The sequence below is a fragment of the Lepisosteus platostomus genome, chromosome 10 (genome assembly GCF_059453375.1).
Source record: "Lepisosteus platostomus isolate fLepPlt1 chromosome 10, fLepPlt1.hap1, whole genome shotgun sequence".
NCBI classification, from domain to species: Eukaryota; Metazoa; Chordata; class Actinopteri; order Semionotiformes; family Lepisosteidae; genus Lepisosteus; species Lepisosteus platostomus.
The window spans coordinates 41,632,630-41,648,363 of NC_142620.1; the positions used below are offsets into that span (position 1 = coordinate 41,632,630).

The 15,734-nt window shown below is 36.2% G+C and overlaps 1 protein-coding gene across 4 annotated transcripts in view; it reads left to right on the forward strand.

The window, feature by feature from the left end:
• slc16a2 (solute carrier family 16 member 2) overlaps nt 1-15,139 on the forward strand; it is a 56,731-nt gene extending 41,592 nt beyond the window's left edge. For all 4 annotated transcript variants that reach the window (XM_088649022.1, XM_088649020.1, XM_088649019.1 and 1 more), the window contains 4 exons: nt 2,143-2,286; nt 5,034-5,262; nt 9,239-9,481; nt 11,408-15,139. In XM_088649022.1, coding sequence (XP_088505148.1) covers nt 2,143-2,286; nt 5,034-5,262; nt 9,239-9,462 — 597 coding nt within the window. In that variant the 3' untranslated portion in view covers nt 9,463-9,481; nt 11,408-15,139. The remainder of the gene's footprint in view (nt 1-2,142; nt 2,287-5,033; nt 5,263-9,238; nt 9,482-11,407) is intronic.
• The last annotated feature ends 595 nt before the right edge of the window (nt 15,140-15,734 follow it).

Sequence of the window (15,734 nt, forward strand, 5' to 3'; positions counted from 1 at the left end):
GAATTGTGCTTTGGATAAAAGCATCAGCTAAGTAAGTAAATTATATTATCCCTTCAACCTTTTACTATTAAAAACAAAATAAAAAAATGAACCTTTAGAAAGGGATTTTCTGTGCATATTATTTAAAGAACTGTAGAAACAGTTGGAAAGTATAGTAATACATACTGCTACATACTATGTACTGCTTATTACTTGTTAAAGTAACAAGTAATAAGCATTAACCACTTTAGCCCTTTGGTTAATGATGGTTTGTTTTGCTATGCTGAAAATAAACTCAAAGATATAATTTCCCCTTGTTCCATTTCTTCCATTTCTATAGCTATTTCTTGTAGCTATAGAAAAGCTCCGATCTGGAAAAAGTCAACAGCTAGCTGCATGCTTCTGTTGTGAATGTTCAGTGGTATTATGTAAAATATCTTTTAGGCTATTAAAAGAAGGATTAATTTATCAAAATGTAACGAGACCTCTCAGTGTTATTTCAGCTGTTCCAATCCATAAATAAACTGTATCCCGGCTTTTGTTGAACTCATGCTTCAGAGTTATCAAACATAAGCCAAGGTGTCGGAAAGACTGTTGATATTAACGAAATAGACTCAGGAAACTCTAAGTACAGCATATTCTTTAAACATTTAGCTTCAAAGCCATAGATCCTATCCATTCTCTGGTATCTTACAAAGAAGAAAAATATTTAACTGAGTTCTAACCTTAGATAAGAAACTGTTCCCTGTTTAAAGTTCAAATTTTCTATACCCATGGTATATTTGGATCATTTTGGAGCAATGCCATAGAGGTCAAGTTAGAAGGCTTTTCCTGATTGATTCTGTTATTTTTGTGCTACCTGTGATTTTAAAATCCAAATGCATCTGTCCAGAGAGCTACAGTCGTTGGCACAATGTATATGTTGTATGTCAATGTATTTACATTTGTCATTTCAAAATGATCTCCAAAAGTTTGAAAAGGCAAAATCTGAATTGTAAATACTCTTGGAAATTGACTCTTAACTCAGTGGTTAAGAAAGGAATTTAGTCAGGTATTTTGCTTTAATGCTGTTGCTTGAAGACGCAGGGATTTACAAGTGATTGTTAGTCACTTTCTCAAAAAATCAGATTTATTTTTTTAATGTAGAATTGCCAATTATTTTGTTATATCCACACAATTTACAACAAACAATTGTGTGTTTTTCTTGTCTTGGCTCTCATTTACCAACCCCATAACTATACAAAACGGAGAATGAGGAAATGAAGGCTGACTCCTCTGCTTTTTTTTTTTTTTTTTAAAAACCTAACTTTTAAAATGTCATGGGTAACATGTCTGTACTGGAATCTCAGGTCACATTTGAAACTTGACCTGTGCTTGAGTTCAGCCGCTGTAGAAATCCCCATATTTTCTAACGATTGTTTTATTTTGTTATTTATTTTATTTACCATTGAGAAGTCTTCTTAGTGTATTAAAGTCTGTTTGTACCTTAATTTAACAGCAGGTGTGTACCAGGCTCACATCAGATAGAAGACCAGGCAGTGAGATCTAAAGGCGTATCAAATGGAAGTGAAATTTAAATACTCCATCACTTAACTCATTTTCCAGTAATTATCTAGAAACCATTTATCGATTCACACCTTACTCCCAAGACAAGTAGAAATAGAATGCCGTTTCCTTCAGACAATGTACAATAAATCTCTCAGTCTTTGTATAATTATACAGTTCACAGATCACGAAAGAATGCAAAGAAGCGTTGCACAGCTTCAGCCTGGTAGTGTGACAGGTTTTTCAGGTTTTTGTGTTACATCTAAGCTCTTTACTATCTAATTGAACTCATTATGGACTTAAATGGACCAATTTAACTGAGGTCTTCAGACGCTGATGATATAAATAGACAGGTTAAATCTGCTGAATTAGTACCCTTGAGGACTGGAGCTCTGCACCTGTTAATACAATTCTATGAAACGTCCAAGACTAAGAATGGTCTGCTGGATTCCATTCCAAATAAATATTGACATACATTGGCCAGTTAATCTCTTGCCTCAGGTCTTAAGACAATGATGATTTAAAGAGCTCCCTAAGACCTACAAGACATTTGCTTTCTAGAAGGAGAACTGAAGAACTCTTCTATGCAATAATAAAATGCATTCTCTCATCTTTCAGATAAGTTATGTGAAAGAACAATTTAAAGAAACTCAGAAAGAATGGATTCTTTTGGTGTGCATTGGAGCATCATCAGGAGTGGGCCGATTAGTCTTTGGTAAAATAGGAGATCTCATTCCAGGAGTGAAGAAAATCTACATGCAGGTAAAATATGATGCAAAATATCATCATTCTGCTTTTCCTTTGATAAGTCACCTTTGCTATTTCATACACTCTATTGAAGGTCTTAATTTAAATTAGGTTTGAAACAGGGCTGTTAAAATTTGTGCCTGGGTAATTTAATCTAACTTTTGCTTCTGCATATCCATATTTTAGGAAATTGGTCTGAACTGGAGAAATGTAACAGTTCTTTGAAACCTAAAAGTCCTTTAGAAGTCATTTTACCAGTCTTGATATTTTCATTGAGGAAATAACTAAAAATTCAGCTGTACCAGATCATGTGTTTAGTTCTTTCAGTGCAAATCCTACAGTATGTCATCTACATCAGACGCACTTCAGACCCAAAACTTATGCTACCCACCAGACATACTGTCCAGCTATGTGATCCAACTATGTGATGGCTTTTGTGCATCTTTTTCTTAGAAGGCAAGGTGACTGCTAATCCCTTCGAAGGTCCCTTTCAAAATACATAATTCACTTAAATTTATGGTTTAAAAACATTGTTTTTACCAGATATAATTGCAGTACTGTAATCCAAAACCAAATCCTTTACACACTGCTACTACAGTTCAGATGTTGTTTTGCATTTTCTTGACTCAACAGGCGCTTAAAAAAACCTGGCAACCACTACTAGCAACCAAACAATCTTGATGTACTGAATGGCCTGCTTTTATTTGTAACTTTCAGCTCAAAATTAATGAACACATTCAAGAAAACAATAATTAAATCAAAACATTGCAAAAAATGTATTGTACAAATGTACAACAAATGTGGGCTTTTTGACAGCTACCGTGATTGATATGTTTTTACTGCATTACATTGTGTAGTATCACATTAAATTGTGCAGAATTTTACCTGTATTACAAAATGTCTTTTTATGGAAAAAAAGTACACTCATACTCTCAGTTCCTTTGTGCCCTTTAGTTTTTATTACAGTAATTAGACCTTTATCTCTTCAGAAATGTTGTTGTTGACTTGGCTGTGTATTTGACTTTGTCATTCTCACATCTTCAGCTCTGTATGATAAGCAGGGAACCACTACATGCCATTTCAGTGGTGGCTGTGTTGGGGTTAAGGGCCTTGCTCAGGGGCCTCTGCCACCTGTGGGATTTGAACGGGTAACCTTCCAGCCACAGGTGCAGATCCTTAGCCACTGTGCCACCGCTCAGCCCATTTGATCTTATGATCTTTGGTATCATTGTGTTGATCACCTGTTACCTGATCTGCCAAATTATGTTCCTTGAACTTCAGCCTATAATTTGTACAAGTTGTCCTTCTGCTTTTGTAACTTTCCCTGTTGGTCTTGCTACCCTTCTGACTATACCAAAGGTTCCCAATACCCTTGTATAACGTTTATCCGTTTCACAATTTCACAATGTTTTGGGATCATGAGTCTTTGCCTTAATGATTAACGATTACAAATTTAGATGCATGTGCAGCCATGAAGCAAGTTCAGCTTGCTCATGATGCAATCACAGGAGTTGCAAACACTGAAGCAGTGAGATCGAACTGTCAAACTGGCATAACCAAAACAGTTGAAAATGAAATTTCACATTGACAAGTGTAAAATGATCCAGGCACTCAGTTGAAACATGCCCTGTGTGTATCACGTAGATGATTTAATAATAATAACCACTTTATTAACCCTTTACAATTTCTTGCATCAGGAATTATCTTTTCACATACCCCAGCTTGCTCTCCATGAGACACAGACAGGGAGAGAGCCTGGGGTCAGAGCACAGGGTCTGCCATTGAACGGCACCCCTGGAGCAGTTGGGGTTAAGGGCCTTGCTCAGGGGCCCAATGGAGTAAGATTCCTCTGCCAGCTGCGAGTTTTGAACCAGCAACCTTTCAGCCACAGGCACAAATCCTTAGCCACAGAGCCACTACTCCGATGATGATTTGTTGCTGCAGGAAGCTACACTGATAAAGGTTCTGGGTCTTTAAGTAGATTCCTTTATGCCCTCATCAAAACAAAATCTGGAAGAAATTTAAAAAACTGGTTATGAAAAAAGTGTGACATTTAACTTGAGTATGTTATGGTTAAAATACTATGGGGTATAGATAGGGTCAACCCAGTTTAACTAGGAATAGTGTAGGAATATTTTAAACACCAACACAGAATGTCCTGTATATTCTAAAGTCCAACTGTCTGAGAATGTCAAGGATTCTTTCACAGATTCCTGCTTTGTTAACATAAAGTAACAATACCTGACTGAACTCTACATAAGTCAGGAATAAAGTTAGAAATAAAATGTACAGTATATGTAAGGTTAATTTCATGTCCACTACCACAACAAAAGTGTTGACATGAAGTGTGTCTAGTTCTTTTTTTCTATGGTCCTCTGTGTCTTTTCTTTCCATGTGAATTGAAGAGAAACCTCGTAATGCAGATTTGTACTTGATTTTCTGATGCATATTTGCTAATCTTGTGTGTGTGTTTACTGAGAACCTAATCATACGGGTAACTGAAAATCCAAAAGGATGGTGTCATTTTTACAGACATTGTGTAATTTCACCATTCGCAGATATACAGTAAGTGTTTTTTTTTTCTTTTCTTGTCATTTCATACTGCTATAATTCCGCTTTACTAATCATGCTCAATTATTATTGCGAGCATTTCGTTCCTGTTTCAGCAGCAAGTTAAAGTTTTAATCTATTGTGGAGCGAGGCTGCAGAATTCTAACAGGAATTTATTGCATGGTGAAAATGTTAATGTTCTCTTTGGGCAGGTGGCCTCCTTCTTGGTACTTGGTCTGATGTCCATGATGATACCTCAGTGCCGTGTGTTTGAGGGGGTTATTGCTGTTTGCCTCTTTCTGGGGTTGTGCGATGGCTGCTTCATCACCATCATGGCCCCTATTGCCTTCGAGCTCGTGGGACCAATGCAGGCTTCCCAGGCCATTGGCTACCTCTTGGGTCTCATGGCTGTGCCAATGACTGCAGGCCCTCCCATTGCAGGTCAGTGCAAATTAATCCCAACGATTAACAGACAGAAATTTCAGTCTTTGTATGCAAAAGGCAAGGTGTTGGATAATTCAAGTTTTCGAAAGAATTTCCTTTATTTTGATTCAATTTGCAAACATCTGCTGGATGCAATGCTCATCAACCCATTCTTGTGCCCCACATTTCCCTCACTACATAGTGCATAGGCTTATCATTTGGATAGAAGCAAGTGATCTGGGTTTCTTTGATTACAATATGTTGGTTAACCAAAGTGGACTACTGCTGTTAGTAATTAAAATACTTGGATCCATTCAAATATTATGCAATTTTAAGTAAAAGCAATTTTAAACTTTAACAGCTAAAGAACGATTAATACATTACTGGCCTTACCTTGGTGTATATCATATTTTGCTACGCAGTTTTTCCTCTTAGAACCTCAAAACAAAATTATAAAACTATTATAAAGTATGCTTTTACAGAATAGAGCAGTTATTATAAATATTACAATGCAGTGTTTAAAAAAGGCCTTAGATGCAATGTCTGGTTACATCATATACCAGTATTAATATTGAAATATCACCCTCTCACAGCTGTAGATGAGGTCAGTAGCCTATAAGGAATTAGTCATTCAATTTCTGTTTCTAAAGGCGGACGTGGAATGCTCCAGACAGACTCAAGGAGAATTTCATTGTTTTCCTAAAGTCTTACGTCTAAAAAATGACCTCAGCATTTTTTAACATTTTACTCCTGATACAAAATTTGCAGTTTCCAGTGATGCACCTGATCTGGGATAGAGCTCATTTTTAAAATTCACAACCAAAATACCATGAAATGATACACAGTTATCACTGCTTAATTGTCATAGTGCAACATAACTATTTTTTTAATAATATTTAGGGAGTGTTCTTTATAGGTGAAAATAATTAATACAATGAGAGAAATGATGTCAACACCACTATGATAAATACCTGTTTTCTGGTTAATATATGTCATTTGTCAGCACCTATATTTGTGGAGGATGCAGAATTAGCAAGGACCTGCTGAAAGAATTCATATTCGCTGACTATGACCAGAGTTAACAAAGTACCAGTGTGTTCATGGCCAAGTACTTCAAGGGTTAAGCAGACTTCAGTCAGCCAGGATGTCCTCAGCTTTCCTCAGCACGGCAACCACTGAGATTTTCAGGTGGTCTGCGAATTTGCATAGGTATCCATAGGAACTGAATTCCTCCTGTTGGTTCTTGGATGGCTTTGAGAACCACACCTTAATTATACCAAAAATTAAATCATTGCACGTGGTCAAAACACATTTACTTGTGTATTTGCTTAACAGAAACCCTTATGCTAGGTAATATATAAGAACATATTGAAGCGGTGGTTGGTATTGCTGCCTCGTGGTACTGAGGCCCTGGGTTCAATTCTGGAGCTGTGGTACCATCTGCTTGGAGTTTGTTCTCTCTGTGTTCACATGGGTTTCCTCTGGGTGCTCCAGTTGTCTCCCAAAGTCCAAAGACATACTGGTAGGATAATTGGCTTCTGGGAAAATGGACCCTGATGTGAATGTCTGTTTGTGTCTGTGTCTGCGTGTGCCTAGCGGCAGACTGGTGTCCCCTCCAGGGTGTGTCCTTCTTTGCGTCCGTTGCTTGCTGAGATAGGCTCCTGCTCCCCTGTGACCCTAAGTTGGACAAAGGGGTTAGAAAATGGATGGATGGATATTGTAGCAGATCCTCCACTCAGTTAAAGCAGATCTTTCTGCTCTATTACTATATGTGACTTTTTTTCCATTAAGAGATTCTGATTGTATAGGGTAGAATTAGAGCTATGTCATTGTGCCTCCCTGTCCTGAGACACTCAGCACCTCTACATCCAGTGTTTGATTCCACAGTACTAAAAGGCCAGGATTTACTGTGGGCAAACCCAAGGCTTTTTAGAGGTTTCTAAGGGATCATGTCATCTTATGAACCAAATGATCCCTGTTGCACTAGAGGAGGACTTGAGCCACATGATGAGATATATATAACTCTCTGTTCTTTCTAAACTCACCTATACCCACAACCAGCTGCTTGCTCTTTCAGCAGAGTCATCACCTTTCCTTAGTATGACTGACATTTACTAATGATTTAGTTGGATCCTAAAACACCAAGAGCATCACAAGTTGGACCTAGGGTTACAAATGATGTACAAATCATACCAGCAGGAGTAATATATTGATGTTTCCTGTCAATTATTAAAAGCAAGTAACTACTAAAGGAAGTTGATGTCTTAGCCTCTGATTGAAATATTTAATTCTAGTCCTATTGTTTGCGAAATCCATCCATCAATTTCCCATAACTCAATAATTTCTCTCATTATTTCCTTCCCATTGGTATCACAACACTGAAATCATACTGCAGTTGCAAAGGTTATCATCTTTGTGAGAGCACTGTTTGTGTGATGGATCTGGGTATCTGTAACAGGGCAGATGTCAAAGTAAAAGTAGTTTGCATGATATTGGTGTCTTGGGAGCCAGAAAGCTCACCCTGTCTCTTTCCCTTGTTCTTAACCTAACCATGAATTACTACTAACCTTTAAACAAGAGACACCTCTTAGCCTTCTATCAGGAGAATCTCAGGGAGACTGCTGTTAAACTGGGCTCTAAATGAGTGAGTTTGTTCGTAGACATTCTCTCTGTGTGATCTCTTTGATCTTTCCAGTTTCTGCTATGTCTCTCTCTTTTCTCAATCTCAACCATTCTTAAAGAGACTGGTAACGAGGATCACTACACCCAGCAACACAGCATTTAACTCATGTGCGCCCATTTGCTCCAATCTCTAATAATAATAACCTTCTCAACCAATTAATACATTATGTGGGTCCATAGGCACCACTAACATGCAAACTACTATCACAATGACAGCTACCCTGTTACAGTGTCATGCTGATAAAGAGATGATGGTTGCACCTCTGTTAAGTTTGCAGCAGATCTATGTTCTTCCGGAAAAAGGAAAAGGCAAAGAAAGATCCAATATTTGATTGTGTGACAGTGCAAAATGTTTGCCAAGAGCCAGCTGCAAAAGCTTAAAAACATTTTAGAAACCTTTTATATTTTACCAAATCTATGTTGGCACTCTTTTATAGATATGATCCCTATCCTCTCATTATGTGCAAAGAAAGCTTTGCCCTTGTCCTAATTAAATAACACAAGTTTAAATGGAAAATAAAATTAAAAATGTTAGACAGCAGTGTGTAAGTTATTAGAAAGTTCTGTGCAGCAGACATTTTAATTTTCTGCAGAAATGTAGTCATCTTTGCAAACAGAACGTACAGAAAAAAATAAATTTAAACCAAAGCTGGACATTTCTACGGTGGTTGGGATCCTGTTCTTCCTGGGGAAAAAAAATTAAACTCATGCAGATTCTTTCTCAGATGGAAGAGCATTGATACGATAAGTACTTTTGCTGAAACCACCGATTATATCTAAAAACACTTGCAGCTATAATTGCGGCCAAAGGTGCTTCCACTAAGTAGGATCTTGACTGCTTTTCTAATCAATTCATTTTAATTTTGTATATTTTCTTGCAGTCTGTGACTCAATTAAACCAGATATCATTGGAAGAGATGCATATTTTTCCAGAGTACTGTGTTTTATGAAGACTAATACCAAACTGCAAACTATGTCAAAAAAGATCTGTCTTCTTACTGTTTTAATTTCAGGGTGTAGCATTTTAAAGTCAATAATAAAAGTCACAGAAGCTACATTTTCTTTCCATGTCTACATTTCTACATTTTGGTTTACATTTTATTTCCTGGATTATCTGTTTGATTAACAATGGATTGATTTCAAATGCACAAGAGACTCAACTATAGAAGGAAGGTTTTGATTTTTCAGTAGATTGAGTACATGACTGAATGAGGTGTGATGATGGAATTGCGCTGTCTCAGTGTTGTATTTACTGAACTTAATTGTACTGCATGTACTTATGGATTACTTCTCTTAATACTTAATTCCACAGGGCTGCTCCATGATTGGTTTGGAAACTACCACGTGGCATTTTACCTTGCGGGTGTCCCACCGATGGTTGGGGGCGTGGTGCTCTTCTTTGTCCCATACGTGCATGGGCAGTTTCAGAGACCCAAACAAAGGGATGATCCCAGCAAGAGCAAAATGTTGACCCCCAGGAGCTCAGCCAATGGGGAGCTTCTGCCTGGGTTCACTGACATAGAGACTCACATCTGAAGTGTCTTGATGTAGAAAGGTAATCTTTTTCAATGGAACTGTGAAAAATGCCAATGCAGTTTTGTCACTGATTTAAATCTTCCTACAGTAGGTAACAATATTATTATAAAGATAATGTACAGTAATTTCAGGGCTTGTATCTGTTCATATACCGGAGTTTACGTGTTAGGATCCTGAAATGATTTAATATATAATTATTAAAATAGTGTTCTTTCTGGAGGGCAACTTATTTTGTTTTAAATGTAAAACATGCCTCTGTAATTTCAGAAGTGACACTCACTTGTTTTTCCTAAAAGGACCAGTGTCATACAATGTGACGTCCGATGACCACTTACTGTGCACATAGCTGGCTATAATATATTTTCTCATTTTCTGAATGGACAGTCATGTCAAGATGGAAAGTGATGTCTATGAGCAAGTAATTTAAATTTGACCCCTAGAATGATTTGTAAAACCATTCAATCATATTAGCTCACGTGGGATCCAGACAAGTAAGTAAATGTATTTAGTATCAAATCAGAAATAAAAAAAGCAATAAATGGAATTCAGGTACTGTATGATCTGAAGGAAATACTTAAATTACAGAGGTCTTCAGACATATCTGTGAGTATTTATGTCAGAATTTTTGTTTTCATTTATTGCAGTAAAAGTCATAATGCTGTTCCAGATGAACTATTGATTGCTTGCATTGTTCTACCTTAATAGCTTGAATTGATTATGCATTACATTGGCCTAAGTTCACTGTTTCCAGGTTTAATTACCTGAAGGACTGCAGTACTGTAGGTCACAGGAATGGTTGCCTGAAGTTCCTTCCAGAGCTCCATCACACCTGTGCCCTGACATAACTTCCATTGTATTTACAGTATTAACAACAGAGTGTCTTCTGTGAGCTTGTACAGTTTGTCTTTGCTTCCTTCAGTACTCTGTCTGCCCTTACTACGTATCCCACTGGACCCACGTGGGACTCAAAGCTACAGCAATATTCCTCCATTCAGCCCTGTCTTGCTATGGCATGTGCTTCTTTCTGCGCTGCCTGTTTATTTGTCCTTTTCCCATACCTTGGTCTGGCTGGCGGCTTTTATGTTCTTAGAAGTCACTGTAGCCCACTTGCATTTCTTGTCCTATTCTCTGCTGCAGAAAGTCATGGAAATATTCCAAAATAAATATTTACCCAGTAGCTTTGACTGCAAATCAAAGTTTGTATTGCTGTATCAAAAAGAAAGCACAGTTGTAAAATCTTCGAATACATTCTGAACTTTGTACAATGGAGACCCTAATTATTTTCACTATTCTTCACCCCCTGAGGCAAAAAGGAGGGTAAGCGAACAAAGAAGCTCATGTCCCTTTAAACACTTGGGTTCATTCTGTGTTTTGAATGGTCCCTCTGTAAAATTGGCTCTTGCGTTATGAGGTTTGTCTTTTTCTTTGTAACATAGAAGGAGTAAATCTATTAGCTTGTTCACTATTTTTTCTCAGTCCAGGCTAACTCTCCTTTAGGGAAGTACACTATTTCATTTTTAAGTAGCTGATCTCCTGAATTGTGCATCAATCTGCCATATTTGTTTTCATACAGGACATGTAGGCCATTTTTGAGCCCAGTTTGTCAGAGGTGACATGAACAAAGTAATAAGGTACCCTGGGACAGATTTAGACAAGAACTTGAATTTCACTCAAAAGATAAAAGGACTGCAGCATGTTGGCCGTGAATGGATTTAAAAAAGACTGAATAACCCAAAGATCTTCTGTTTAATAACTTTCTGAAAGACTTACGATATAACTATTTTCCAAGTTCTGAGACGTCTGAGGGGGCACATAAGTTGCATTGTTTAATTCTGTAATTTCACGAGAATATGTTCACTGTCAGTACATTTAATTTACATTGTACAAAAGTAAATGTAATATTCTGATGTTATCTGAAATTCTTTTTTCCTATTTTTGCTTTCAGGGATTCCATCCACCAGCAATATATGACCATTCCCAGTTGTGTTTCTGTGCGTCCTTGTATTCCTATGGAATGACAGACCCAGGTCATTTTTCAGATGTACTGTACTCTCAACTGCGTGACCATAACTCAGGAGCAGCAACTACTGGTAGAAAGCACTTTGTGGATGAAGACATTTAATAACCTTGTCTCAAACATGACCATCATCTTTTGAATTATATGAAGGCATTTTCACATGGCCAGATTCATCAGACTGGCACTAGACTGCAGTGTGAAACAAGGATAAAAGTAACATAAATATGTATTGGTTAGGTCCAACTTTTCAAGTTATTCTTAATTATCTACTTTCACTTAGAATAGGCTAGATTTTGCCATTGTGTTTCTTCTGATGTTGTAATTAATCTACATTAATTTCCTACTTAAACCAAGTATATATATGTGTGTATATATAAAAGTTAATATAAGTCCAATGTTATCAATCTTTCTAGAATTCTCAAAAACAGAAACATGTTCATTAATATTTGTTTGAACAGGACATGTTTCACTGACTGGACAATCCTTTTGAAATACAGTATGCAGCAACACATTATAAACCTTCAGTATAGCAGCTACTTTGGGTTTCTGGAACCTTTCAAAATACCAGTATAGAGGGTGACATTTGCCAAGTTTTTAAGTTGTAGTTTTTTTTTTTTAAGTTTTAACCACAACAATAAGTGTTTTGAGTCTTAACATCAAATAACATCTATTTAGCATTTTCCTGTTGCACATTGCCCAGATCTTTCACATATAGTCTTTTTTCTCCTCTCAGGTGTTTCATTTTAGGATATTCAGTAACTATGATATACAGAATCGCATTTTACATCACAGAAATTAGATGTCAGATGTGCCCTTTTTGTGAAGTATTCTACTTTGTCTCAGAAGGACATTTTATTTTCTTTGCTGAGTAACACAAGGCTATTAGAAAGAACAGGAGACTATAAATTTTTATATAAAACACCTTGCCAAAAGTTTGTAATGGATAAAGCAGAATGTTGATTTAATTCAACCTCTTTTCTTAGGGCATGTAAGGATAGGGGCTGAACTAGAAATGCCTGTAGAGACTATGAGACATTCTGCTAGAATGCAACAATACCTTGCTAATGCAGTGCAATAAAGAGATCAATGCTGGAAAAACAAATTGACTTTAGGAAAAAAATACAGTACCTTCTATTCATGGTTGCAATCCCCTGCTTTACCAGCTAATTAAATGCTGTAGGAATTCAATAGGGGGCAGTTTGAAAAACAAACATGTTTAATGCTAAATGCTATGTGTTTTTGCGAGTTCATGCAGAATGCTTCAGACAATCATGAAGAGTCTAATTCCAGATTGTTGTCCAATTTGTCCGGCAAATATTTTGAACTGAGATTTTTTAATCTTTCCACTTGGGGTTTAGACATGCATAACATTGAAACACACCTTGTTAAAGTATTTAATGCAACTCTATGTCACTTAATATTTATCTCTATCTGGACTTTGGTGCAGTTTTGAAACTGTGAATTATGGCATTTTTCTTAATCATATGGAAAACTATTCAGGTATTATTGGCGTTTCTCTGACCTGCAACCCAGAATTGGATGAAGCAGTTAGAAAATGGATGGATGGTACTTAATTGGTTTGGCTCCTATTCAGCCTGTTGTAGCCAGTTTGTAAATCCTAGCTGTTTTAAATCTGATAAAGTGCCATTTACTCAGGGTGTTCCACAGGGTTCTCTGCTGGGATCTTTATAATTTACCATATATACTGTACGTTGCCAGTTGGTTAAAATATTCACCCACATGATTTACTTACAAAGTGACTTGGATAATACTGCTGAGGTTTCTGTGCTTTAGATCTGCTTGTCTGATTAAGATAGAGATGCAACGTCCAAACAACAGCTCCACAAAGTTGAGATTTTCAGAGTCTTTGTTGATGGTGCTAATACCTTTTCCATCTGGATACTGTACCATTGCGAGGGTCTTTGTTTGTCTATATTATGCTGAGAAGTCAATGTAAGCCTTAATTTAATCAAGATTGGTCTACTGTAACACCCTAAATACCTGGGGGTATTTTAAAAGATCAGCATTTAATACACTTCACTGTATCCAGAATAAAGAGGCACATCTAGTACTAAATATGCATAACTGCACTTAACTGAATCACCACTTAACTTCTGTTCTCTGTAAATTGCAATGACTTCCTGTGAAATTAAGCAAAACCTTTAAGGTTCTCCTGTATTCTTATAAGGCACCAGGTTACCTTAAGAACTTATTGCATGAGTACAGTCCTACATTTAATCGAAGGTCTACTGATCCAGGCTATTCAAATCCATTAGAGACTGTTCTTAAATACCTTAATGTATACATTTTGTTTTATTCTAGGATTTACTTGGTTTATGTATTGTGTGATTTTGTATAACTTCTGGTATGTTTTATAGTTCTCATTTAGAAAATGATTTAGAAATAAAATGAATTAGATGCACTACACACTCACTACCATGATGGGCTATAGAATGTTATCATCCATTCAATACTGGAGGTTTAATATACAGTATAGGTATAATTTAGGGAAGTAGAAAAATGCAAATTATATTTTTTCCTACTTCTCAATAGTTCCTCCCTGGGAAAAGAAAACAGAAAATACCCATGCTTTTAAATCTACTTTATATGTAATATATTTGTATATATAAATATCTGACCCTCCTCATAGAATGGAAAACGTATACTGTATGTATAAGGAGAAAGTCAATACCTTTGTGATGTCTTTAGTGTGAAAAAAGTTTTTTTTTTATTGAAAGATGGAAGAAAACAAAAACTGAAGGTTCCATACCTTGCACCTGACTTTTCTAAATTATAATAGTTAATTTGATGTTACTCTTGCTATTTATTTTCAAATTAACTCTCCACCATTTTACCATTTATGGTGTAATTTACTTGCTTACCACTGCAGACCCTGCTATATCACTAGCTGATCTGGCTCTGACCTTTCACTGTGTGTGTACACTATCTCTTTCTTCCAGGTAGTTGGTGACTAATACTGAGCCACTAGGGTGGTCTTGGAACCACGAAAGCTTAACCTCCACTAATGGCACAAATCACTAAGTGGAACACTAGGTGCTTTTCCATCATGACCTTTAAAACTGTTTAATTCTGCTTAAAATGTATCCTGTGCTGTTCTTTCCCCTGGCACTTTAAAAACTATGTTTTTAAACAGAAAAGCATGTTAATACTGAAACTCTTTTCTGCATTGGCTAATTTTTTAGCAGAACACGGAAAATACATAACATGAGTTATACATAGGGATTGTAACAAGGTGCATCTAGATTTGTACTATAAATGAACTCTATCAATAAGAAAATGATATATGTTTTAAACATTTTCTTGCAAGGATTTAGAAGGTTAATGAGGACCTTTGAGTGAGTGGGCATGATCAGTGGATTAGGCTAAAAAAATTAAATTTTTAAAGAAATTTGAGGGATGTGGAGGAAAAGAAGAAAGCTAGAAACTGCATAAATCAGAGTGTTCTGGCATGTAAGTGTAATATTCATATTATGAACTACACATGTCTATTTGAAAGGCTGTAAACATTAATGGTGTCTTTTGTAAGATACTTTATATGCCTGTTTCACTGGTGAGGGTTAGCTATGCTATTCTAATGACCCCAAAGGTCAGAACAGCTGTCTGTCACTGCTAAATAAATATTTGTATGCAAACATAGAATTCGATGTCTGTTAAGAGTTCTGTTTCTTATGTATTTTGAAATGGCAAGAGCTAATTAATTATTAATTTTCTTTATTCCGAAAAAAAAACTTCTTCCTTTTAAAAAGATACTATTACCAGGAAAGGTGTTCAGTTTAATTTTGAGATAGCTAGTACAATATATCTGATGATATGCAGCATTTGAAAACTTTCCAAAAACTGTAAAATGTCTTCTATACTTGTTTGAACATAGGATTATATCACAGTAAATAATAGCAAAGTTCAAGGGCTAATTTAGTTTAAGATTTAAGGGTTTTGAACTTCTACATGTTTTGTTATTTAACCTCCAAAATAGAACAACATGACAACGAAACTGCTATTGGAAAACAAAGAAGCAGTGTATGCCTGTTTCTCATACTTTTGTACTTTTATATGACTGGATAACTTCCAAAAATAAAGATTTAGACCTAGTATGTATCTTCCTCTAGGCAGAAACTGCACACTCAAACAACAAATCTTGTTTCTATGTTTCTTTTCTACATTACAGATTTCTGTCAAACCTCCACGGCTTCCACTGAGTTTTGAAATTGCAAAACTTGTCTTAAGTACTTAATTA